Genomic DNA, 25439 nt, shown 5'->3' on the forward strand with positions numbered 1-25439 from the left:
GAAAAATATACCAAAACTTACACATTCTACTACATTCAAAAAATAACATACATATGTAGCTAATTATTAATTAAAAATTCAACTTTGATAAATACTAAAATATACCGAATTTGGGTAACACCTAAAATAATGAAAATATACTATATAGTATAAAATATATAGTATAAATACAAAACAGTATTATTAAAATATAGCCATTTGATAAAAATAGAAAAACATACAGATAGATAGGTACAGATATTTGGTAAAAAGATACCATAGAGTAAAAAATATACCATATTGTCAACTAAAGCAATTAACATTAGTCAACAGCAACCGTCTTTGCCATATAAAATTATTTCTACGCGATTCGATGATGAGTATTTCGTAAGTTCTCGAAATCAAGATGCATTCTCATACTTCATGATGTTAGCACTATTTTTTCAGTGCAGTTCAGTGTTTGTCTGCTGCAATGTCCATGCACCTTTGAGTGCCCCTTAGACGATGACAGCCAAGCGATAAGCGGTCGAGTCGAGTCTGAGCTGAGCTGAGTAGATGAGGCACTTTGAGCTCATGTTGATGTTATGACCATGCCTGGCAGCCACAACAATAAGCATACGCCATGTTGCCCTCATTTGTTACTCGCTTGCCTTTTCATGCCGTTTAATCCATTTGATTGCAATTTAAAGCGGGTGAGCAAAAGAATACGCATACGCCCCAGTGTACAAGTTGCAAAGCATAATACAAATTAGAAATGCATTCCGAATCGCCAATAAACAAACTGAAAACTTCTACCAGCACAATGTCCTTGTGCCAGTTGGCAATCGTTGAGCTCTCCGTCTGACTGACTGGCTGACTGAGCGAATGAGTGAATGACTGAGTGAATGACTCGCTGCCTGACATCACCACGTATCAAATTATCTATAAATTGCATTTGCCGGCGCACGCCATCATCGATGAGGAGGATATTTTTGCATACTCGGTGTTTGCCTTGCCTTGCCTTGCCTTGTGTCGTTCGTTTCGAGTTAGATTTGATTGTTTTTTATTGTGCGCCTGCCGTGTGAAATTTCATACTTCATTCATATCAAATGTCACACAGATTGCGATTTATACATTATAATCGCATAAATTCGAGGCACAAAACTGCCAAAAAAAAAAGGAAAAAGAAAAGGTTTGTTTGTTGCTCTGGGTATTTACTCGAGATTTGAATTTAATTTTCAGGTCACACAAAGGAGGACACGTTGAGTGTGTGTGTGTGTGTAAGGATGTGCCAGTTGCTTTGCTTTGCTTGGTAGTCAAGTGACAAGCAAGGCATAAAAAATGCAATAAATATTTAAATTGCGATATCAACGAACTGCACGCAAATAAGAAACAGAAACTGCAACTGAAAACTGAAACTGGGTTCAGGGCCCTTCAAATAAAAAACTAGGCTAAATGTGGATAATGCTGCAAAATAATTGAAAGAAACGTAGGTGCAGCAAATGTTGCCAGCAACATTTTTAATTGCAACTGAGAAATGAGAAAGCAAAAGCAGTCTTTGAAATAAATAATTAATTAATTACATTGCTTAAGAGCTCCTCTCTTGTTTGTTGTCAGTGGAACTGAGCTTTAATTATACCCAGTACCGAAAGGGTAGAAGGGCATTATAAAATATATGTATTCTTGTTCAACAGCCGATGTTGTCAAGTCCGTCTGTCCGTGTGAAGACTTAGATTTCAAAGACTATATGAGATAGACTTCATTTTTATAAAAATATACATTTTGGTATATTTCCGAATTTGTTTGGTAGATTAACTTGGTATATTTAAATGATAATACCATCTGTTCTGCTTTTAGTTCATAGATATACCAAATATATACTTTTGTGTATATATTTGTATTTTTCAGTATATACTAATTTGACATATTTAAAAAATAATATGGATATATTAAATATGCAGTTCATTATATTTCACTGCTTTTTGGTATATTAATTTTGTAAAATTAAAAAATAATACTGCACGGTTTTGCTTCTATTAAGATGCAGTAGTTCATGCATATACCGAATATACATTTTGGTATATTTCAGTACTTATTCGGTATATTCCTTTGGTGTATTTTAATGATAATACAGTACTGGTAATTTTTATTTCATGCATATACTAAAAATATACCTTGCGGTATATATATATATATATACATTTAAGTTTAATTTAGTATTTTTCGGTATAATAATTTGGCATATATAAAAACACTGTTTTCCATTAATTGGCAACATGTAGAGGGTATCTCTCAGTCGAGCACACTCATCCGTAGCTTTCTTACATGATTTTCAATTCGTTTAATATTGAAAGCTTTACATTTTTGCACAACAGCTAATGCAAAAACGGCAACAGCTATAAGAGAACCGTCACTGAACGGCAATTTATATTAACCACAGCAACAGCCACAGTATAATAATAACAGCAACAACAACAACAATAAGAGTTGTAAATTAACAACAACAACAAACAGCAACAACAACAATCGTGTCAAGTTCAACAAAAGCTTCACCCGCTGTTGAATCTTTTATTTTTAAAATTCGTGGCACGCACAAAACCCAAAAAAAAAAACAGTAGAAAACCTGTTAATGCGTTAGTTTTGCTTGTCTGTCATTTTTTTTTTTTGCCATTCAAAAAATGCACCCACGCGGCTCTTGAAGAGCGTCGCAGTTGTCACAGCGAAAATGAGAGAGAGAGAGAGAGAGCACAATTTTGCCGAGAGAGATGTGACCTTAAAAAAAAGATGTTGATAAAAATGAGGATACACAAAATTTTTTTTTTTGGTTTAAGCTTGGCACACACCTAACATAAATTAACGCAATTTTTGAGCAAACTCACAAAATTAAAAGCGAAAAATGTTAGTTGCACTAATTTGCTAATGGGTCGCCCATATTTTTATAAGCGAATTACACAAAAAAGCACAGCATAAAAACGTGTTGCTCATCAAACAGCAGCAACAGCAACAACAACAACAACAACAACAATATTACAAGCAACAACTCAACGAGTCGCAGCATCATTAAAGACCCAAGTCCCGGGTCAGTCGAGACACGATTTCAACTCTTTTTCAGCTGTCGAAGTGAGCGCCACACTTCGTTATCGCTTTTTTTCGCTCTCTCTGCTTCCTCTCTCTCTTCGTCTGTTTTCACAGGGCTGTGTGCAGACGTGATCGCTCAGAGGGCTTCGAGGGTGCGGACTGCGAGAGAGAGAGAGAGGAGGTCGTCAACTCAACTCGCACCGTTGACGCCGCTTTGCTCTGAGCTTGTCTTGAACTTTGGCAGTCGTTTACGGTTGTTCCATGCGGCGCGTTGTTTCAACCGCGCAACGATCTCCGAGTATATCGCCTATCGTCTATCGCCTATCGCTTAGTCAAATTCCCGGTAATTAAGAGCCACAAAGTGCATATTGTACTTACCCAGTCTCTGTCGACGCTGTTTTAGGCCTTCTTTTTTCGAATTCGCGTGTGTTCGTTAAATAAATGTATTCCGATTTAATCAGTAGCCTAAGCTATAACTATCCTGGCCCAGATACAAATCTGAAACCCTATTACGCTAACTTCGTGTGTGGCCATTGTTGTGTTTAAGTGTGTGTGTGCTTCTATGCATGTGTGTGTGTGGTGTAGAACAAATAAATATGTGTCGCAATTATCTTGAGCTGTCAGTTCGTGGATGAACTTCAGCGCGTCACAAGTGTCGACCCAATTAAAATATTTGTACCACACACGAAATTATAAGCAAAAAATTAACGAAAACGACAAAAAAATAATAAAAAGCTTTCACCTAACAAAGCAAACGAGGCGAAATAAACTCGTTTTTTTGGCGCTTTTACTACGACAAAAGACATTATAAATTACAATATTTCTTATGTACCAAACTAAACCGAACCAAACCGAAGTGAACGAAGCCAAAGCTAACCCCAACAGCAGCAACATCAGCAGCAACAGCAGCAGCAACGCCGACAACATCAACAACGCATCGCAGCCGCATTCAACAACTTGTTTATTTCAAAACATATAAGTATATATAACAAAAGGCAAAACCTGAAAGCGCGTATATCTTATAAATAGTGCGCTTTGTTTCGGCACCCCAACAACAACCACAACAACATCGGCAACAACCTCAAGCAAACTGTCTTGACGTAGGTCAGGCGACTTCAACAAGAGCTCCAAAAAGCTGTCCCAGTAAATAAACCACACACAAAACTATGCGCTGATTAAAGCTGCCGGCTAAATTCAAGATTCGAGATTCAAGTTTGAGATTGAGATTGAACTTCAAGCAAATACCTTAACAGTTACACCAGCAATTGGCCGATGGCTTAAGACTTGATCTCTCTCTCTCTCTCAAAAGTTTTGAATTCGCCAAATCCAAAATGATCCATTGGTCATTGATTGTAAGCGCCCTGGGCATCATCATTGCCGGCTTGGGTGGCTATTGTGGCTGGTCGCTGTTTCCCACAATGATTCACAAAAAGGTCGAACAGGTGAGTGTGAAATTATAGCAAAATAGCGGATATGCGATAGAATTGGGCGTCAACCAAAAGTTAGTTATTTTCCATGATTACACAAAGTGCGAGCAAATAACACAGCTGAGTAATAATACGTCTGAGAAAGACTATGAGCATCGCACAACAAACAACTTCTATTTGCATCTTTCTCACAATGACAACCCACAGAAAGTAATAGCTTTTGATTATTTAAAACGACACTTGCATACTCTACATTCAGAAGAATACCATATTTGATTTAGACGTATGTCTCTTCTTTGAGATTCACACAACTGGCAAACAGAGAACCAAACAAATAACTTATAAGTGAACGTCTCTTACTTGGAAATACACAATGACAATTCTCAGAAAGTAATAACTTTTGAGTATACAAAACGATTTTAGCACACTATACACCCAGAAGAAAACAGTTTAAATTTGAATTGAATGTATGTTCTTTCTTTAAGCATCTCACTTTAGCTGCTAATGAGAAAATAAAGCAAACAACTCTATGAATCACGCTCTCACAGAAAGTAATAGATTTTAATTTTTTAAAACGACACTTGCTTACACTACATTCAGAAGAACTTAGCTTACATTTGATTTTTTTTTAAATTTACACTTTAGCTGCCAAGTAAAAAGCCAAACAAATAACTTCTATTTGAATGTTTCTTACTTGGAAATATACAATGATATGTTAGTTCTCATAAAGTAGTAACTTTTTAGTACTTACACCGATTTAGAGTATGCTAAAAGCATAAGAATGCAGTTTAAATATAAATATGGAAAAATCCCCTTTCTGTACGTAATGAAAGATTTAAAACAAATAACCTCTGCTGAAAATCTGTCTATTACAAAAACAGCTCATTGAACTTGACAGCTTTAATACCCTACACCTAGAAAAAACAATACAAATTCACAGAAACTGACTATCTCAGATTATTTAAAACGTCCCTTTAGAGACAATTTCCATATATTTCTTTTTTTATATTTTATTGTTGTTTAAATACAAATTAAAAATTTATCTTTAATTTCCATGACAATTTTCTATTCAACTGTTAATTCTTTTTTAGTTAAGTGTTCTCTACTATAGTTACTATAAAATATATAAAACAGTCACTATCTTAGGGAAAATGTATCTAATAAAAAAAGCGATAAAATCAAAGTTGAAACATTGAAATTCCAAGTCATATTTTCCACAGAAAAGTAATAAAGCGAACCAATATAAATGATAACATGTAATATACATATGTCAAATAATGTGCCCATATCTGGCTTAATAAAAAGTATTTATTATCAAACAAATGCCAACAGTTTATATTCCCTATTTAATGACTTATTTGCCGTTTTTAATTGTTATTCATTTAATAAATCGATAGGGAGTTTGCTATCGGTTTATTAAATGAATAGCAATTATAAACGGCAAATAAGTCATTAAATAGGGAATAGAAATAGGGAAGTTTATTGATTTTATGGGTCATCGAATTAACTTTTCACTCAAAAAGGCATTCCATTTGGATGATTGGAAATTCTAAAAGTTGTAGCAATCACATAAAGCACTTAGGCTGGCTTCTAAGCATGACCTTCAATAGAACACGAATGCATTACATTCCAAATGCAGTTAGCTGTAGGCAGGCAGGTACAACTAACTCATTACCATTACCACTGTCGAGGCGATTACCAAATATCTCTCAACGATCTACAAAGTTACGCCACCAGCGAGCGACCCAAACAACGCTTCATTATCGTCATGAATGACACTGCAGAACATGCTAAAAATGCATTCGCAATTGTTTAGGGAGTGTTTGCTATAATTGCTGCAGCAAACATGATAAAAAATGTAACGAAACTGAACTTTATTATTCAATCGTAACACAACTTTAATTCTATTGAGTGTATCGAAAGGTGTCGTGTATGGTAAATAGCTGCGAAATAAAAAGAAGCAAACACTTTCAAGAATTCCTTTTAAAAAAATTCACTAAAAAACGGCTTAACATAATATTGCATCTTACGTTTTATTGCATTAAGAAAAAACTAAATGACATATGAAAAATCAGTTTCTGATCATTTACCAATCAATTATTATACCCGCTACCCATAGGGTAGAAGGGTATTCAAAATTTTGTGCCTGTAGCAAATGCATGTGGAAGGCAGAAGAAGGCATCTCCGACATTATGAAATATAAATATTCATGATCAGTCTGTCCGTCCGTCTGTATGAAAACTTATGTATATCTTAGTGACTATAAGAGATAGTGACATGATTTTATTTCGATAGCACAATCTGGTAATTTGGTATATTTTACTATTCTATGGTATTTATTAAATGTAATACTATATCAATATACCAAATAAAGTATTCGGTATATTTTATTACTTTTGTGGTATATTAATTTTAACAACACCAACAAACCAAATATGGACTTAGGTATATTTTAGTATTTTTGTGGTATAATATACCAATATAACAAAAATACTTTTGGTACATTTTAGTATTTTTGTGGTATAATATATCAATATACTAAATACAAGCTTCTGCCCACTTTTAGTATTTATGTATTATATTAATTTGGAATTTTAGCTTTATTCAAAATGGGTAAAGGGTATCTCACAGTCGACCACACTCAGTTTTCTACTTATTTTTAATTTTGCAACTGTATATGGAATGCAAATTTCTATGACTAAGTTACTACGTTTTACTTGTACGAATTCCAAACTTAGATAAAACAATTCTATAAAAAAAACCTAAAACGACTGCAGCCAAATGTCCATCAACGCAACGGCATCCATCACATTTCTAGAATGCCGACTAAATTGAAAAAGCAAAACGTAAAAAGAAAGATATGCGACTGCATTTTCCCCGAAAGCAATGAAAGTGTCAGAAAGTCAAAAGTATAATCCCTCGCTCTTCATAGAAGTTTCTAATTTATGTCTTTTACAATTTGACTGACGATCGCGTTGTTCTAAATATGTTCTTCTATGTAGACTAATGGTTGATGGATCGACAACATTAGTTTTAGTTCTCTGGGTGAGACAAGGTGAATAAGTGGCTGGGCTTGGAAGGGGGAGACTGAGACTGAGTCATTGCCAGATTCACTTCACAATTCAGTTGGTGTTTTATTGTGAACGTAATTAGAATGCGCACATCGCTTTTTAATTGCCTTATGGCCCTGCCCATGGCAGCCGAAGTCACATTAATTGCGCTCTTAGGGTTGTCGTTGTACTTTTGGTTTTGGTTGTCATGCTTTGGGAACCTCGAATCGTAGAAGTCACTAAAACTTTAAGCGACCTGGCGCCCATGACAGAGGTCAACTCAAACCATGTTTCACTGTTTTTTGCTGTTTTTTTACGAGCCATTGAAGTTCCGTGTCTTGCGTATCATTCGGATGCAATCTAGAATGTGGTTAAAAGCCAGGTTAAAATAAGTTAAGCACCTAGTTTTTAAGGCTTTTGTCGCCTTCAAGTTGAAGGCGAAACTTGGCTTGTAACAACAAAAACAAAACAAACAATTTCTATTTGGAATTCAAAGCAAATCAAATAAAACCAAATTGAAATTCAAAGCACTTCAAGTGCCTCGATGGTCAATTGCTGCTTAACCGAAGTTTTGTGTTTATGCAATGGCTCAACAGACATTGACAATTACAATTATGTATCGCATGGCGATCTAGAAAGCGGCGGCAATTAAATATTACGCATACGCCGAATTGACCCCAACGCTGAGCACATTCTGAACTCATCATCATCAGCCATGCGACAGACAGTCTTCAAAAATTTCAGTCACGTTTTGGCACTCGCTTTGACTTTGATTTCTTGTTGTTGTCGCTTGTCGCTTGTCGCAGTTGTTGTTGCTTGTTAAAAATGGTCAATTTCGCAATAATTATTTTGTTGCTTTTGTTGTTGTTGTGTTGTTGTTGATTATTATTTTGTTTGGCTGCCAACTGGATTTTGGGCCATTGTCAATGCGTGTGCCTCCATCTTCGACTCTCTTTCTCTTCACGTTTTTGGGGTCGCTCTTAAGGTTAATCAATCGTTTTGTATGCTCTTCGATCGTCGACTGCGCAGTCGCCACACTCCGATTGTTTTGCCGATAGTCGTCGATAGTCTGCGACGGTCGCGCTGCGTGTGCATTGACCTTGAGTGTCTGCCTCTGTTTGTATTTTTATGTTATGGAGTTTTTTTTCGTCGAAGATTTTTGTGTTTTTGACAATTCTTCAATTGTATCATGTACGTGGCTTGAGTTTAACCCCATCATAAAATTATATTGCTAGTCATGTTCGCTCTTTTTTTATTTCTTTGCCAATTTTTTATGTTTTTACCTTATAAGGGAATCGTGTACAGTTGCTAAGACTTCTAGTCAAGGTGCAGCAAAGTTGTTAATTGCAGCACAGGGCTAAAGTTGATATAAATAATACATAAACTAGCTAATTTAAAATCGCCAATTCAATATGCTACCTACAAATTTATTTGTCTATTATTTAGAATTTTATAAATTTGCAGTCGGGTTAAATTCCATTCATTTCCTTTCTCTGTTTTTACAAATTTTATTAGTTTGCCCCATTTTACAATGTTTCTTCTAGCGTCGATCACAACCAAGCATCGCTTTATTATCGATTTCCTAATGTCTTTCTTTCGATACTCTTTTACATTAAGTGTTGTGTAATACCCAATGGTTACATATGTAAGTGTGTTGAGTAGTACTTAAGTGTAACTTCGCTGAAGTGTTGTATAACGATTAAAGATTGAAGGATAGTAAAGAAAGCAACTCTGCATATCCTTATACTTTAAATATACTATATATGTATTATATACTACAAATATACTGTACTGTTATGTTTACAGTATATATATTACATAATACAAATATACTGCACTGTAAAGCTTTTGGTACATGAATTTAAGTGTTGAGTAGTCCATTGTAATAAGTTAGGTGAAGTGTTGTATGATGTGTGAAGATTAACGGATAGTAACAGAAGCAACTCTGCATAGTTCAATTTTATAAATATATATATAGTAATATGCTATAAATATACTATTCAAAGTTTATAGTATATGAATTATGATCAAATAGAATTATGATCTCGTGATCATTGATTCTAAATACATATATTATTAGTTAACTTTGGCTTACGCAATTTTATCAATGCTAAAGTTATTTCAAATGCACATTAATTGATTTGTTTTTGTGCGCAGTTCAATGCACCGAAATGTCAACGACTACAAATATTAATAACACCTCAGAAAATAACACAAATTAGAAGACAACGTATAATGATCAAAAATTTTAATGCAATGAGTGCTTGAAATATTTGCGCTGTTGTTGTCGTCATTATTTCAACTCTCATTATAAATGGAAGAAGCAAAAACAAAAAACAAAAACTGGTTCACAGTCGACAGTTTGGCGATGTTGATGAGACTTTTATGGTCACTAATTCATCATCATATTTGCCGTCTTATTTCTTATAGTGTGTGGTTAGACGGCAAATAACCAAAAAAAAAAGTAAACGCTGTTTAATAAATGATAATTAACCCACGATTGGAAAAAAAACTCAGCAGACAACGTGTTGAGAATTTATTTATGATTTAAGAACAAATTAAGTTGCAAATGTGATTATCATTTTTCAAAATCTCTGCAAATTTTAGATTTTTGTGTTTTACCGCTAAGATAAGTTGTTGAAGCAGAAAAGTTTCAATTGTTATTTAGACTTTTTCTTCCTTCTTTTTAAACATTGATTGTTAGAAGTATTCCTTTTTATCCCTTACACGTTGCCTTTAAACTAAACTAATTTATTAGAATCTTTGGAAATGTTTCATATTTCCTTTATCCTCAATTGGACCTATCCTTTTTTTCTGCTCTTTATATATTCATTGTTATAAGTCTTCCCTTTTTATTCTGGACACATGTAAACTGAACTAATTTATTAAACTGTTTACAAATTATATTTTATGTTTCTTTTATCGCTAAACTAGAAAAGCACAATTGGCCTTTAGCCTTTTCTTCTCTTCGAACATTGATTGTTATAAATATTCCTTTTTCATTCTTTACGTCTGAATTTAAACTAAATTAATTTATTAAAATCTTTACAATTTATATTTTATGTTTCTATTATCGCTAAACTAAAAAAGCTTCAAAAAGTTTTAGCCTTTTTTTCTTTTCTATTGGTAGTTGTGAATATCACTTCTTTAAACTAATTTATCAATCCTTTTTCTCTCATCTCTAGAGCGTCATAATTGCCGATGGTTCTGAGCAGTATAAAAGATTCGTAAATTTGCCTCAACCACTCAACTTTAAAGTCTACATTTTCAATGTGACAAATCCTGATATGATACAACACGGCGCCATACCAATAGTTGAAGAAATCGGACCTTATGTTTACAAGTGAGAGATATAGTTTGTTGTAATAGAAAAGATTGCTAATAACATATCTTCTTTCCCAGACAATATCGACAGAAAAAGGTGAAGCACTTTTCGAGAGATGGATCAAAGATTACTTATGTGCAGAATGTGCACTTTGATTTCGATGAAGATGCCTCAGCTCCGTACAGACAAAGCGATCATATTGTGGCCCTCAACATGCACATGAATGTAAGTTTAGTATATGAATATACAATATATTTGTACCCTTTAATTTTAACAGTATATTAACAATTGAGATTGATATAACTTCTGAACACATTCTCCACAGGCCTTTTTGCAAGTATTCGAAAGAGAAATCACTGATATCTTACAGGGTTTTGCAAATAGATTGAACTCGCGGCTAAATCGCACACCTGGCGTTCGTGTTTTAAAGCGTTTGATGGAGCGCATTCGAGGGAAACGTAAAGTAATTTTATTTACTACTAATTCTATAAAGAGCCAACATACAATGTATATTGAGTGCATGATGGGTTAACATTTTATTTATGGTATAAGGATTTTTTATTGGATTCGGTTTGATTAAGTCTAACTAACTATACATTGACCTGAATTGTTTTTCGGTTAAGTAATGGATACTTCGAATACAAATTGTTTGACAACAGATACAATCTGTAACTTAATTTGCCTTCGCTTTGTTCGTCCTCTGATGAGTGTCGCTGATAAGTGAATCGATTTTGTTATTAATTACGATTCCAACCTGGGCAAATTAATATGTGCACTTACCCTTACTTGTAGTTGAAGAAGTTCAGGGCTGTAATATAAAAGATAATAACTATCAATGTTGCTCTAAAAAATTGTATTTCTATTTCCACTAACTCACCTTGGCATTTAAGTCTCGAGACTGAGAACTTGAGACTTGAATGTCATTTGAGGTGTTTTCATGGATAATAACGTTAATAACTAATTTTAGCACCCTTTAGCTGGGTTAACGGCATCTTAATCAGCCTTATTGACGATGTCAAAGTAAGTTTAAAATATTGTGTGTTTGACTTTATCTGTCTCTCCTCCATCTGACAGTTCGCCTCTTGTTTCTACTAATTCCTGCTCTATGCATGTTTATTATTAATTACGAAAGTTGCTCATTAAACTCAAGTTCATACACAGACATCACACATCACAACAGCTCATCATCAACTGTTATTCATATTGATTGGCATGAACCTTGGCGAAGATAGAGAGAACTACTGCCAAGTGTAAATATTATATATATTTTTGATAAATTGACAAACTGTATATCTCAGACTCGAATCGACTCGTTCAACTAACACACAGCTCTAACACACTCCTAACTCTCCTCGTTATTTGAGTAATTAATAATAACAAATTTTGTACCCGCCTGCTGCCTGCTGCCTGCCAATTAACTGCCTATTACATTGCTTACAGCCAAAACGCTTTAATCGCCTTTAACAAATTAACAACATATTCTACAATTAATTATGCCGCTACTGCTTTGACGCCTTTCCTGGTTTTTGGTTCATTTCAATATCGAGATTTTACTCATCTCTTTGACATTCTTCAACTTCACTTTTTGCAGTCTGTGCTGCAAATTGGCGAAAATGATCCTGGACTGGCGTTGCTTCTGGTCCATCTGAATGCTAATCTCAAGGCGGTCTTCAACGATCCGCGCTCCATGTTTGTCACCACCTCAGTTCGAGAGTATCTCTTCGATGGTGTCCGCTTCTGCATCAATCCTCAGGGCATTGCCAAGGCTATTTGCAATCAGATCAAGGAGAGTGGCTCGAAGACGATTCGAGAACAGAGCGACGGCAGTCTGGCCTTCTCCTTCTTTGGACACGTGAGTAGCATTTTAATCGGACTGAGAGTTCCCCTTTAAGGTTCCTTTATTGTTTAAGTATTTAAAGTAGTCAAGGCGAATTCAACCTAATTTCAATTTTAATTTTTAGTATGGGCAAAAACGTCTACTTACTACGTGACTTAGTTGCTTTGACTGACAATCTGGTATATTTTGCACTCTATGGTATACCATAGAATATACCAAATCAATATACCGCAAAAATAGTAAACATATATGTTAAATGCAGTACTATATTAATATGCCTAATATAACATTTGGTATTTTGTTAGTATTTTTTGGTATATTAATTTGGTATATTATGAATATAATACCGCACGGTTTTGCTTTTATTCAAAATGCGTAGCGGGTATCTCACAATTGTGCATACTCAAGATTTATCTATCTATCTATTAATATTTTCAAATTCCATTTAAGCTGTCTTTATTTTTCAAGTACTTGAACTGCTCAGAATTAAATTTGACTTTAAAAAAAAATTATTCAATTTGAATCAATTAATTTATTCTTTTTGGTTAGAAGCAAAAATGCCATCAGTCCACCATTTAACTCCATCGATTTTATTTGCTTGAATATAATTTATAGTTAATGAATTTCGTTTCATTTTTGTTTTATTCGGACATGTTCTTAGCAATTCCATAAACATATTCATTGTTTTGTATTTTAATTAAGTGCTTAGAATAAATTTAATTTCTCTATATGTTGACAATCAATTAGATCAAGAATTCCATTTGTCTTTATTTATATTTTGCATTTAAAGAACTTGAATTTAATTTCCATTTTATTAAACTTTCAATTTCATTTATAAAAAGAAACTAAGTAGCAATCAGGGCAATTATTTATTTGTATTTTAAATAAGTGCTCAAGTCAAAGTGACATTTTTATTGCATTTCTAATTAACTTAGTTTGATGTTATATTGATATTGTTTTCTAAGTGACAATTCAACCAGATATTTTTATGGGTATATTAATTAAGTGTTAAAATACTACTTAAAATTGCTTTTATTTATTTTTGCATTTTGATTGAATAATTGAATCATTGTTTTTATTAGAATTTTTTTTTCTCAGACTTGAATCGATTTAGACAGCTACTTCTTAACTAACACAGATAGCACCTAACTTTTTTCTTTGACAATTTTCTTTCAATTCAAGTTGAACTATAATTGGTCAGATACAAAAGCTTAAAAGTAATATAAGAAATACTTTTGAATGGCAAAAACACCTATTTATTACAATTCTTAGTTGCTATGGCTGGCAATCTGGTATATTTTGTATTTTTTAATATAGTACATATACTAAATATAGTATATGGTATATTTGTAGTATTTTGCATATTTTAGTCAACCTGAGCTCACTCGACTTTAGCCTTGTTATTTTTACCTTAAGTGCTTAGTTCCCAGATAAATTCAATTGTAAATTTGTTTAATTTATGAAAATTGAATTAGCTTTGGCTTTTTCATTTGCTCTGATCCTTGTTGAAGTTAATTACAATTTTATTTCAACACAAATTTAATTCAAATGAAATTATCTTTCTTTCATCAGCTTGTTGTTAAAAGCAGTTTAAACATTAAACAGCAGTTTCATTAAATGTTTGTCATTTCAATTCCTAGTTTAATATCCTATTTGACTTACTCAACTCTGTACTACTTAACTCTATACATTTTTTTTTATCAATTTGATATGTTTGATATGCTATTTATCTTATACAACTCTATACAACTCAACTCTATACCTTTTCTTTTAAATTCCCAATGTAATATCCTATTTAACTATTCAACTTTGCGATTCCTGATTTAATAGTCTATTTAACGTACTCAACTCTGTACAACTCAGCTCTATTCATTTTCCTTTCAATTCCCAATTTAATATCCTATTTATCTTACTCAACTCTATACATTTCGTCTACCCTCAATTGAATAGAAAAATGGTTCTGGCCATGAGGTGTACGAGGTGCACACTGGCAAAGGCGATGCGATGAAGGTGCTGGAGATACAAAAACTAGACGATTCCCACAATCTGCAAGTGTGGCTCAACAGCAGCAACGAAGGCGAGACTTCAGTGTGCAATCAGATCAATGGAACAGACGCTTCTTCATATCCACCTTTTCGACAAAGAGGCGATTCGATGTACATCTTCAGTGCGGACATTTGTCGATCTGTGCAACTGTTCTATCAGTCGGATATACAATATCAGGGAATACCCGGTTTCAGATACTCGATTGGGGAGAACTTTATCAACGACATTGGACCCGAACATGATAACGAATGCTTTTGTGTGGACAAATTGGCGAATGTGATCAAACGGAAGAACGGATGTCTCTATGCAGGCGCATTGGATCTGACAACCTGTTTGGGTAAGTGTTCATTCAGTCCAACACCTCGATTTAATTAAAGTGTTGCTGGCTCGATAAGTGGTTCAGAAGCTGAGCAATTTAAATTTAAAATCTCGCTTAGCCATTTGAATTTAATTACCACTTTATTTACGAGTAGCAAAATGTACATTCGACAACTTTGTGACTCCGATATTCGATATTTGATATGCTAACGATCTTTTGGGCCCCATTAGTATGGGCATTAATTAGTCTAACCCCCCGCAAAGATAGTTAGTTGACTATCTAATTATCTAGCCGCGTTTGTCACAGCCAAAATTAAACCCCAAGCGACGAGTATCAACTTTCAGTTTCAGTTTCTGCTTCATCAGCGCGATAATTTGAATAGACACAAACAAAACGCGACGAAGAATTATATGCAAAACAATTCTAGAAAATCCGGAAATGCTTGACATGCTTGTTTACGCCTTGGCGTGTTTGTTTTGTCCGATGATTATACATTATGTTTTATGCTTGATATGCTAATTTTTTCAGTCTGTCAGCTACATAGACTACTGTGAATCCGCCCTCGCCCAGCAGCATCCGCCAGATTGCAGAAATATGTTTCAATTTTTATTACTAACATGAAACCAAGCTCCGATCGAGTTCACTTTTGATATCGATTTTTTATATGTTGATTTTATGCTAATTGTAGGTGCAAAGTCAGCTCGTAAACACACAGCTCATTAAAATCGACACTAGCAATAAAACTTCATATAATATCAATAATTATTTGAAGCATCTTTAAGAACTTGGGATTTGCACACGCGCAGAGCAAAAAATAAATAAAAACCAAAAACGAAACAAATTGCAATTGGAGCACAGCTGTGTGGGTCGAATTAAAGCACTTAACGAAGAGTCTCGAGTCTACACATTCAAATGTGAAATGTGTATTTTAGAGTACTATTCATTTTTTATGTTATTGCTGTTTAGTACACAGAAAAAAATCTATTGAAAAGATGCAGAATTAAGCACGAAAACTTTAGAAAATATTTATTTTTTATCGCCGAAATCTTTAAATACCTTATGCTATATTTGGCAAAATAGTATTTTTATTTTACTATGAACACCTTCTGGTATTTTTGAAAAAATTGTATTTCTGTTTTACTTAGTACACATTGACTTGGGAAATGAGTATTTTCGAGTAGTATTTATTTTTGACTTTATTAAATGTTAGTATACAAAAAAATATCTAGGAAAAAGGCGTAGAATTAAGCAAGAAGCGATATATGTTTCTACTCGTATTTCCATTTTTCAGAGTACGCTTTAAAATGTAATATTTGTATTTCAATATTACTATGCATTTTTTATTTTATTTTAAACGATAAAAACGAAGAAGACCGCAGCTGTATCAATATCTTGTTAATTCTGGGGTTTCAATTATTAAAATAGTAAAATAGTAAAACCGAAATGTTTAACTTTGGGATTGAAGCGGTGTCAATATCTAGTTAATCCCGAACAACGAAAATTCTTTTAATTCCTACTGGAATTTCTACATTCTGAATTGAAATATAATACCATATGGTACATTTAGTATTTTTATATACTGAATACTGGATAAAGTTATTTTAATATTTTTATATAATTATTCTGAATTGAAATATAATACCATATGGTACATTTAGTATTTTTTATATACTGAATACGCGAATAAAGTTATTTTAGTATTTTTATATAATTATTCTGAATTGAAATATAATACCATATGGTACATTTAGTATTTTTATATACTGAATACGTAAATAATGTTATTTTGGTATTTTTATATAATTACAATTTATTGTAATCAGTCTTACTTAGTAGTTTAATTCATCTTACGAAATACTTTATACCGTATCGTGCAGCACTTGAACTAAGAACCTCAAAAGAATGATTTGCGACAGCTCTATAAACAGAGCTTCGATTCAATTGTCGCAGAATCTTATAGTCCAGTATATTTCGTAAATTTGTTTATTTCAATAGTCAACACAGATTAATTTGAATCATACCTCAACATTCAAACTCAAATTAAACTTGAAAATGCTTGATTATCTTAAGCACTTTTTTTTCTGTGTAGTCTTTGCATTCCATGAGCTTTGAATTACTTTCAGAGTATTTATTGTGCGGCATCCTAGATAAATGTGATATTCTGCCGTTTATTGACCCATTCCAATTTATTGTTAATTTCTTAATTAACACTTCAAACAAGCAGTTGCAGATCCCAGCAAAAAAAACATAAACAGAGAGGAATAAAAAGCACAGACACAATTTGAATTGCGCATTTGAAATGAAAAGTGTTGACGGCTGGTTTTATGGCTTCTGAAGTGCTCATCGGCTCATTATGATCTTCCTCGAGTGCGCTCTACAAATTGAAGCATTAAATTCCATATTCTTCATATTTTTTATTACGAGTATTTCTCGTATTTTATTTGATTTTTCTTGTTATTTTTTGTTTTGTTTTGTTTGGGTGTTTGCTGGACGCACGTTTCGACTTGAGATTCTTGGCTTTTAATTGGCAAAACGTGAGTTAACAGTTTCATCAATAAGCGTTTCTCGAATGTTTGCTCAGCCCGACCATATGAGGAAACTCAGACAAATTGGTTCAATGCTACAAAAAAAAAACACTAAATAAATAAATACTAAGTAAACACAAAATTGAATCTTTACTTCCGCACTATGCTGTGCTTCACTGTACTTGAGATGTTTTTTTTCTCTTTTTATTTTTTTTGGTGATTCTCAGTTCAGCGAGCCATTGAACTTGCGATATATTTTGATGTAAATATTTGTATCTTTAATCCAGTTTCAAAATATTTTGTCAACATGGCAATTTTAATTGTAATTTAATGCAAAATTTTAATGGAGCATATTAAATTAATATCGATTAATGATGATTATTGCAGATGCGCCCGTCATTCTGACGCTGCCTCACATGCTTGGCGCCTCGAATGAATATCGAAAGATGATTCGAGGCCTCAAGCCCGATGCCAAGAAGCATCAGACCTTTGTGGATGTGCAATCGGTGAGTGCCTTGAACTAAAGTTTTATCATCATTAAAGTATTAATCGAAAGTGCATTTAATATAGTTAACGGGCACGCCATTGCAAGGTGGCAAGCGAGTGCAGTTCAACATGTTCTTGAAGAGTATTAATCGCATAACGATCACCGAGAATCTCACAACGGTGTTGATGCCAGCCATTTGGGTCGAGGAGGTCAGTGAACTTAGCTTAATTTAATCTGATTATTGATTAACATTGAAATCCACAGGGCATTCAGCTGAATGGCGAGATGGTAAAGTTCTTCAAGAAGAAGCTGATCAACACGCTAAAGACCCTCGATATTGTCCACTGGGTTGGATTATGTGGAGGTCTAGGAATCGCAGTCATTAGCCTGATCTACTATATATATCAGCGGGGCAGACAAGAAGAAGAGGCGCCAGTGAAGTAAAAAGTCGAAGAAAGAGGAGGCTAAAGCAACTGTTATGAATGTATTTTATTATTACTAATTATTATTATTATTATTAATATTATTATTGTTGTTGTAATAATCGATGTAACAATTTGCTCTAATTGTCTACGAATTTGTAAATAATTTATTGTTTAAATGTGATTTTATTATATTGTGATTTAGTGTGTACTAAAAATTGTTGAATAAATTGAGGAAAGAACAACACAAGAGTGTTTTATTTCTTAGAAACTTTTAAGTGAGTAATCTTCTAAAGAACAAACCGAAAGAAAAACCACAAAAATCACTTTAGTTGGTCTCTGTTTACACCTTGATCAAAGCCGAGAGCCAAGTTCAAGAGCGTCAACATAAAATATTCATTAAATGAATCAATCAATGGCACAACACAAACCAAAAAAAAAAAGTTCATTAAAATTTGCGCAAAACTGCTAATTAAATCATGCTTTAAATACAGTTGTTAAAAAACCTGTAGACATCGTTTCAAAGACCTTTTCTTCATAGCTTTTTTTTTGGGCAAGAGTTGATGATTGACCAAGTCGAATGTGTGTGTATGCAAACATGAAATTGCTTGGCAAGATCAACAATCAACAATGCGCCAAGGTGTTCACATTCAATGGGTGATTGAGACAGCATCTGACTGTCTCTCACTTCGATTGACAGCTTTTGCGCTGCGTAACTGGCAAATTGCTCAAACTGTGATCAACTGTCAACTGATCGTTGCGACTGATCGTTTGGGGCGTGAGAAAAGGCGTTTTCAAAACTCAATCGCGCATTTGCAATCGCGATCGCGATCGTGATTTGGTTTCTCAACTCGTTCTCACTTTGTTAAGCGTTCTAAAAAAAACGTTGTCTAATAAATATTGTAAATTAATTTCATTAGCTAATGGCCACAGAACTTTCGCATCTTTAACGATCTGTCATCTGCCTTCCTTTCTCTCGCGCGTGGACACTTTAGACAAAGTGTCATTTAAGCAAACAACCAAAAAAAAGATCTGTCGAGAACCTTTTTACGTTCCCAAAGCGTGCGCTGGTCAATAATTATGCAATATATATAGACAGATAGATAGTCAAACAGACAGACAGTCGGACAAAGCTACAACCAGTTTGCCATCTCTCGCTGTCGTCATATTCAAATCGCCATCAACTTTAACTTTGGGGCCCAAGATGAGCTCCCATCTCGTCTCAGTCGACAACGGAACGCGCAAACGCACGCAACGCAACGCAACGCAAACGCGTCGAGTGTGAATTTTTCATCTTTTTTTGAAATTAATTTACAATTTAAATTCGTCGACTAAGGACTGCAAAATATAAAAAGCTTGAACGGTGCGATCTTTGGTGTCAAAGCAACGCGAGATGTCGTCAACTCTGCTTCGAATCCCGCTGCTTGTGTTGCTGCTTCTTCAGCTTCAGCTGAGCTCGGCAAGAATCTTTGAGCGTTGTGAATTAGCTGGACTCCTGCAGCAACGCTACGGATTGCCCCCAGCTCAGGTGGCCACCTTGGTCTGCATTGCCCAGCACTCGAGTGACCTCAACACTGCAGCCTTTGGCGGTGGCAGCGGTCCAGGTGGAGGCTCCCACGGCATCTTCCAGATCAGCGATGTCTACTGGTGTTCACCACCGGGTCAGGGTGCGGGTTGTGGCTTGAACTGTGCTTCGTTGCGGGATGATGACATTGCCGATGATGTTTTGTGTGTGAGGAAGATCTTTGTCGAGCATCAACGCATCTCGGGCGATGGCTTCACAGCTTGGCAGGCTTACGGAGCTTATTGTCGCCAGGATGCGTCTTCGTATGTGAGTGGATGTGGCTTAGCGGCTGCTCCTCACAAAGCGTTGCAAGTGGCTGCTTCGTATCAGCAACCACAGCAAGCAACAACAGCTGTTGGCTATCATCAACAGCAGCTTTATCAACCAGTTGCCCAGTCCTATCATCGACCTCAGGTTCAAGGCAAAATCTACAGTCGCTGCGAACTCGCTCAGGAACTTTACTATCAACACAAGCTGCCCATGCAACAGATTCCCACCTGGGTGTGCATTGCCCAGCACGAATCCTCTTACAACACAGCAGCTGTGGGTCGCCTCAATGCGGATGGCAGCGCTGATCACGGATTGTTTCAGATCAGCGATCTCTTCTGGTGCACACACGATCAGCGCGGGGGCAAAGGATGTCGCGCCTCTTGCGATCAGTTCCTCGACTCGAGCATTGCTGATGATGTGCAGTGCATTCGTCGCATTCACGAGGAGCACACGCAAATCTCCGGAGATGGCTTTACTGCGTGGACTGTTTACAATCGCGATTGTCGCAATCAGCACTACGAACAGGTCGCTGCTTGCTTTGCCAAGCCTCAGGTGGTCTCCCATCATCCGAATGCCATTGAACATTCGGGAGGTGGTAAAATTGGCAGCTATGCTTATCAGGCGGCAACCACGCCCAATCCTTACTACCGCCCCAGCACGAAGGTTGTCTCGTATCAGGCCACCTCCAGCTATCAGGGTAATCCCTTTTTACGTCCTCGTCTGCCTCAGTCTTCGTCGGCTCAGTCACATCCCAATGCAATTGGCTTTGCTCAGAAACCACATCAAGTGACTCCCGCAAATCCTTTGCTCAGCTACAAGCAACAACAACAACACACAACACCTAAACAACAATACTATCAACAACAACTACACTATCAACAGCAACAACTACACTATCAGCAACAACAACAACACTATCACACAACACTCAAGCGAGCTGGTAAAGTTTATACACGTTGTGAATTGGCCCAAGAGTTGTATTTCTCACACAAGTTTCCCATGCAGGATTTAGCCACTTGGGTGTGCATCGCCGAGCATGAATCCTCCTTTAACACGGCTGCTGTGGGTCGACTCAACACCGATGGCAGCGAAGATCACGGCTTGTTCCAAATCAGCGATCTCTACTGGTGCACACACGACGAGGGCAGCGGGGGCAAAGGTTGCAGCATCGATTGCAGTCGACTGCTCGACTCGGATATCTCCGATGATGTGCAATGCATTCGGACTATCCATGAGGAGCACACGCGCATCTCGGGTGATGGCTTCACTGCCTGGACTGTCTACAATGGACACTGCAGGGAGCGGAAGCCAGACGAGATCGCCAGCTGCTTTGAGTCCGGTGAGCAGATGATTAAACCTAATGCTCTCCAGTCCAAACCCAAGCCCAAACCCAAGCCTAAGCCCACAGGGAAGATCTACAAACGCTGCGAGCTCGCTCAGGAACTTTACTACCGACAAAAGTTGCCCATGGAACAGATTCCCACCTGGGTCTGCATTGCGGAGCATGAATCCTCCTTTAACACGGCTGCTGTGGGTCGCCTTAATGCTGATGGCAGCGAAGATCACGGCCTGTTCCAGATCAGCGATCTCTACTGGTGCACACACGACGAGGGCAGCGGGGGCAAAGGTTGCAGCATCGATTGCAGTCGACTGCTCGACTCTGACATCTCCGATGATGTGCAATGCATTCGGACTATCCATGAGGAGCATACGCGCATCTCTGGTGATGGCTTCACTGCCTGGACTGTCTACAATGGACACTGCAGGGAGCGCAAGCCAGAAGAGATCGCCAGCTGCTTTGAGTCCGGTGAGCAGCCGAACAAGCTAATCACATCAGCTTCTCCCCAATCTAAGCCCAAACCCAAACCCAAGCCTAAGCCCTCAGGGAAGATCTACAAACGCTGCGAGCTCGCTCAGGAACTTTACTATCGCCACAAGCTGCCCATGCAACAAATTCCCACCTGGGTCTGCATTGCGGAGCATGAATCGTCCTTTAACACTGCGGCTGTGGGTCGCCTTAATGCCGATGGCAGCGAAGATCACGGATTGTTTCAGATCAGCGATCTCTTCTGGTGCACACACAACGATGGGGACGGCAAAGCTTGTCACATTGAATGCGATCGTCTGCTTGACTCGGACATCTCCGATGATGTGCAATGCATTCGCACCATTCATGAGGAACACACTCGCATCTCTGGTGATGGCTTCAATGCTTGGACTGTGTACAATGGACACTGCAAGCATCAAAGTCTCGCCCAGTTGAGCGATTGCTTCCAGGGCAATGAAATTGATGAGGCAATAAGAGAGCGACCTCAACAACAGTCAACCGTAAAGATCTCTGCAAGTTCAGCCCAAGTTAGCCATGCGCCTGTCAAGCAAACAGTTGCCAATCATCCCTTCGGTTCAAATCCTTTTCTGCAGCAAGTTCGTCCTGTCAATAAAGCACCAACTCAAACCCCAAAACCACAGCAATCAAGCGTAAAAATAACCCCAACTCCACAGACTTCCAGTTCATGCCAGAACAGTCTTTATTGCTCGAATCCATTTCTTCAGCAAGTTCACCCACAGCAGAAGGTTCATCCACAGCAGCCAGTTCACCCACAGCAACCGCAGAAGCAGCAGCCACGTCCTGAGAAAATTATTGATCATGTCACTGCATCAAAGCCAAGCTACAATCAAAATCCATTTCTAAGTCAGCTCAAAGCGCCAACTGGAAATAGTATTCGACAATCTCCGCAACGCCAGCCCGTGAAACAGTCGGAACACAGCCAAGCCTATCAATCGAATCCATATCTGAGTATTCTAAGTAAACCTAATATTATACCCAATACAAATAGACCAAAAACAAGTACAACTCTAAAGCCTGTCAGGCCAACAAAGGCCACACTTCATCCATATGTCAACAGCGACAGCTTTCGTAACGAGATTATCAAGTTTACGGCAACATCGTCCACAACAAACACAACTCCAAAAACAACGCCAAGACCTTCAACCACAGCGAAAACATCAACTCGTCCATTCACAACTGCATATCCTTTTACCAGCACAACGAGAAGGACACCAACGACAACAGCTGCGCCTTTTAAATCGACTACAAAGCCATCAACAACAACAAGAACTACACAGCATACAGCAACCAGACCTACAACAAAAAGTTCAACCTTACATACGACTACACAAAGGACTACAACTAGGTCAACTACACCAAGTTCATCAAGTCGATATTCTACTACGATTCCAGCTACTCGTCAAACAACAACTCGGCCCACAACAGCCAATCGTTATAATGCAATAACTTCAACTTACTTCACAACTCCAAAACCAACAACTACAAAGCACACGACAGCAAGAACCACAACTCGTCCAACAACTACGAGTTCCACAACAACGAGACCCACAACGAGACCCACAACAACGAGAACCACAACTCGTTCTACAACAATTCGTTCTACAACAACTCGCTCCCAAATAGCCAGCCATTATACTGCTTCGAATTTTAATTATTTCACAACTCAAAAAACCAACAACTATAACGCACACGACACCAAGAACTACTACTCGTCCAACAACAACGAGACCCACAACGAGACCCACTACAACGAGAACCACAACTCGTTCTACAACAACTCGTCCCCCAATAGCCAGCCATTATACTGCAACGCCTTTTTACTTATTTTACAACACCAAAACCAAAGCACACAACTACGTCAACATTAGCGAGAACAACCACTCGTTCTACAACAACGAGAACAACTACTCGTTCAACAACACCGAGATCTACAACAACAAGAACCACAACTCGTTCAACAACAACGCGACCAACCACAACAAGAACAACTTATTCTACAACTAATTACCCAAGAACTACGAGATCGACATCTCTCCCAGCAGCTAAAAGCACTACTCATTCGACAACTAGATCTACAACATCAAAACCCTCAACATCAAGACCAGCAACATTAAGACCTACCACTCGCTCTACAGCAAACTACTTTAAAACAACGACACCTTCTCAAGCAACCAAAATCCCTTTTAGTTATACAACGAGACCTACAGCAAAACCATCTACGAGACCCACAACAACGAGAATCCCAACTCGTTCTACAATAACGAGTCCCATAACAACAAGAACAACTACTCGTCCTACAACAACGAGACCCACCACAAGAACTACTCGTTCTACAACCATAAGACCCTCAACACGTTACACAACAACTACTTGGCGTCCGTTTGCCACATCCACAACACCTCGGCCATATCTTTTTAGCTCTGCAACAACTACAACAACACATCGTCCTGTCACAACACAAAGGATTAAGACCACTACCGATCCTTTCAGTCATCCATTCTTTGCCAAATTCAAAGCAGCCTTTGATACAAATCGTGTGCCAACTTCGACTACTGCAAAACCCACCTCAACTTTGAATTCTAGTCCGTATTATAGCAAATTTCAAGATAATAGTTCAAAGGTCGCATCTAAAACCGTTTACACCTACAATTTTAGCCATAATCTAACAACAACAACCACCACGCGACCTTATAAACAATATTCAACCTATATCAACTAAATTCAAGCGTCAAAGAGACAGCAAGATAATCTTGTAAATAAATGTTCATAATACGGCTAGTTTAGAATAATGCAAGAATACTCATAAGTTATTAATTTTAAAACATAAATTTAGGATTCAGATAATAAAACGAAAATAAACGACATGCAAATACTCAATATATAAATATTAATTTAATGCGAAGACCAGTCTAAAGACCTGAATGACACGCTTAATACTGCCAGCTAGAGAAGATGCTTTTGATTAATTTCATTAACTTGTTTTTGATCGGGTGTTTGCCATGTTAACACACACAACAACAAAAGCATTCAGATAACAACTTAGGCGTGACATAACAAGTTCTAAAAGATTGCTTGTATTTCAATTTTCAATTGAATTCAAATAAATTAGCAAATTATTCAATTTTCGAATGTCGAATGTATTTCATTTCAAATTGATTCAGTGTTGTTAAACGTTCCCGCCCTATTTTACCATATTGTTAAACACTCTCATGAAGATATGGTGTCAAATCGATAGTCGATAAGTAATTGTTGCATACGTCAAATATATCTCATTTTCTCATT

The 25439-nt window shown here is 36.6% G+C and overlaps 2 protein-coding genes and 1 long non-coding RNA gene across 7 annotated transcripts; 2 read left to right on the forward strand and 1 right to left on the reverse strand.

Moving 5' to 3' along the window:
- Positions 1-2825: 2825 nt before the first annotated feature.
- On the forward strand, positions 2826-18658 carry LOC133844428 (sensory neuron membrane protein 2). 3 transcript variants are annotated; one of them, XM_062278408.1, is made up of 10 exons: positions 2826-4478; positions 10699-10856; positions 10916-11063; positions 11164-11296; positions 11806-11858; positions 12430-12690; positions 14626-15058; positions 17953-18071; positions 18136-18261; positions 18317-18658. In XM_062278408.1, exons 1-10 carry the CDS (start codon positions 4368-4370, stop codon positions 18494-18496), a joined length of 1722 nt encoding a protein of 573 aa, XP_062134392.1. In that variant the 5' UTR covers positions 2826-4367; the 3' UTR covers positions 18497-18658. The 3 variants fall into 3 exon arrangements, with proteins under 3 accessions (XP_062134392.1, XP_062134394.1, XP_062134393.1); XM_062278409.1 differs by lacking the exon at positions 11806-11858 and having other exon boundaries at positions 2829-4478; positions 11164-11301; XM_062278410.1 differs by lacking the exons at positions 11164-11296; positions 11806-11858 and having other exon boundaries at positions 2827-4478.
- LOC133844432 (uncharacterized) lies at positions 11295-12236 on the reverse strand. 2 transcript variants are annotated; one of them, XR_009894608.1, is made up of 3 exons: positions 11716-12236; positions 11619-11646; positions 11295-11551 (listed from the first exon to the last, which is right to left on the reverse strand). It is a non-coding gene; the product is annotated as an uncharacterized LOC133844432 (long non-coding RNA). The 2 variants fall into 2 exon arrangements; XR_009894607.1 differs by having other exon boundaries at positions 11619-11667.
- Positions 18659-19717: 1059 nt separating the features above from the next.
- LOC133844429 (ecdysone-induced protein 74EF) lies at positions 19718-24100 on the forward strand. Of its 2 annotated transcripts, none has more exons than XM_062278413.1 (2): positions 19718-21467; positions 21936-24100. In XM_062278413.1, exons 1-2 carry the CDS (start codon positions 19868-19870, stop codon positions 24023-24025), a joined length of 3690 nt encoding a protein of 1229 aa, XP_062134397.1. In that variant the 5' UTR covers positions 19718-19867; the 3' UTR covers positions 24026-24100. The 2 variants fall into 2 exon arrangements, with proteins under 2 accessions (XP_062134397.1, XP_062134396.1); XM_062278412.1 differs by lacking the exon at positions 21936-24100 and having other exon boundaries at positions 19721-21248; positions 21314-21437.
- The last annotated feature ends 1339 nt before the right edge of the window (positions 24101-25439 follow it).

The sequence above is a fragment of the Drosophila sulfurigaster genome, chromosome 3, assembly GCF_023558435.1.
Source record: "Drosophila sulfurigaster albostrigata strain 15112-1811.04 chromosome 3, ASM2355843v2, whole genome shotgun sequence".
NCBI lineage: Eukaryota > Metazoa > Arthropoda > Insecta > Diptera > Drosophilidae > Drosophila > Drosophila sulfurigaster.

Bases quoted from the DNA above. Each gene is read 5' to 3' on its own strand.
- LOC133844428 (XM_062278408.1), top strand. From the start codon at position 4,368: ATGATCCATTGGTCATTGATTGTAAGCGCCCTGGGCATCATCATTGCC. The intron at 10,857-10,915 runs GTGAGAGATATA...CTTCTTTCCCAG, and splicing joins ATCGGACCTTATGTTTACAA to ACAATATCGACAGAAAAAGG. The intron at 15,059-17,952 runs GTAAGTGTTCAT...TGATTATTGCAG, and splicing joins GGATCTGACAACCTGTTTGG to ATGCGCCCGTCATTCTGACG.
- LOC133844429 (XM_062278413.1), top strand. From the start codon at position 19,868: ATGTCGTCAACTCTGCTTCGAATCCCGCTGCTTGTGTTGCTGCTTCTT. The intron at 21,468-21,935 runs GTTGCAGCATCG...GCGGGGGCAAAG, and splicing joins CGAGGGCAGCGGGGGCAAAG to GTTGCAGCATCGATTGCAGT.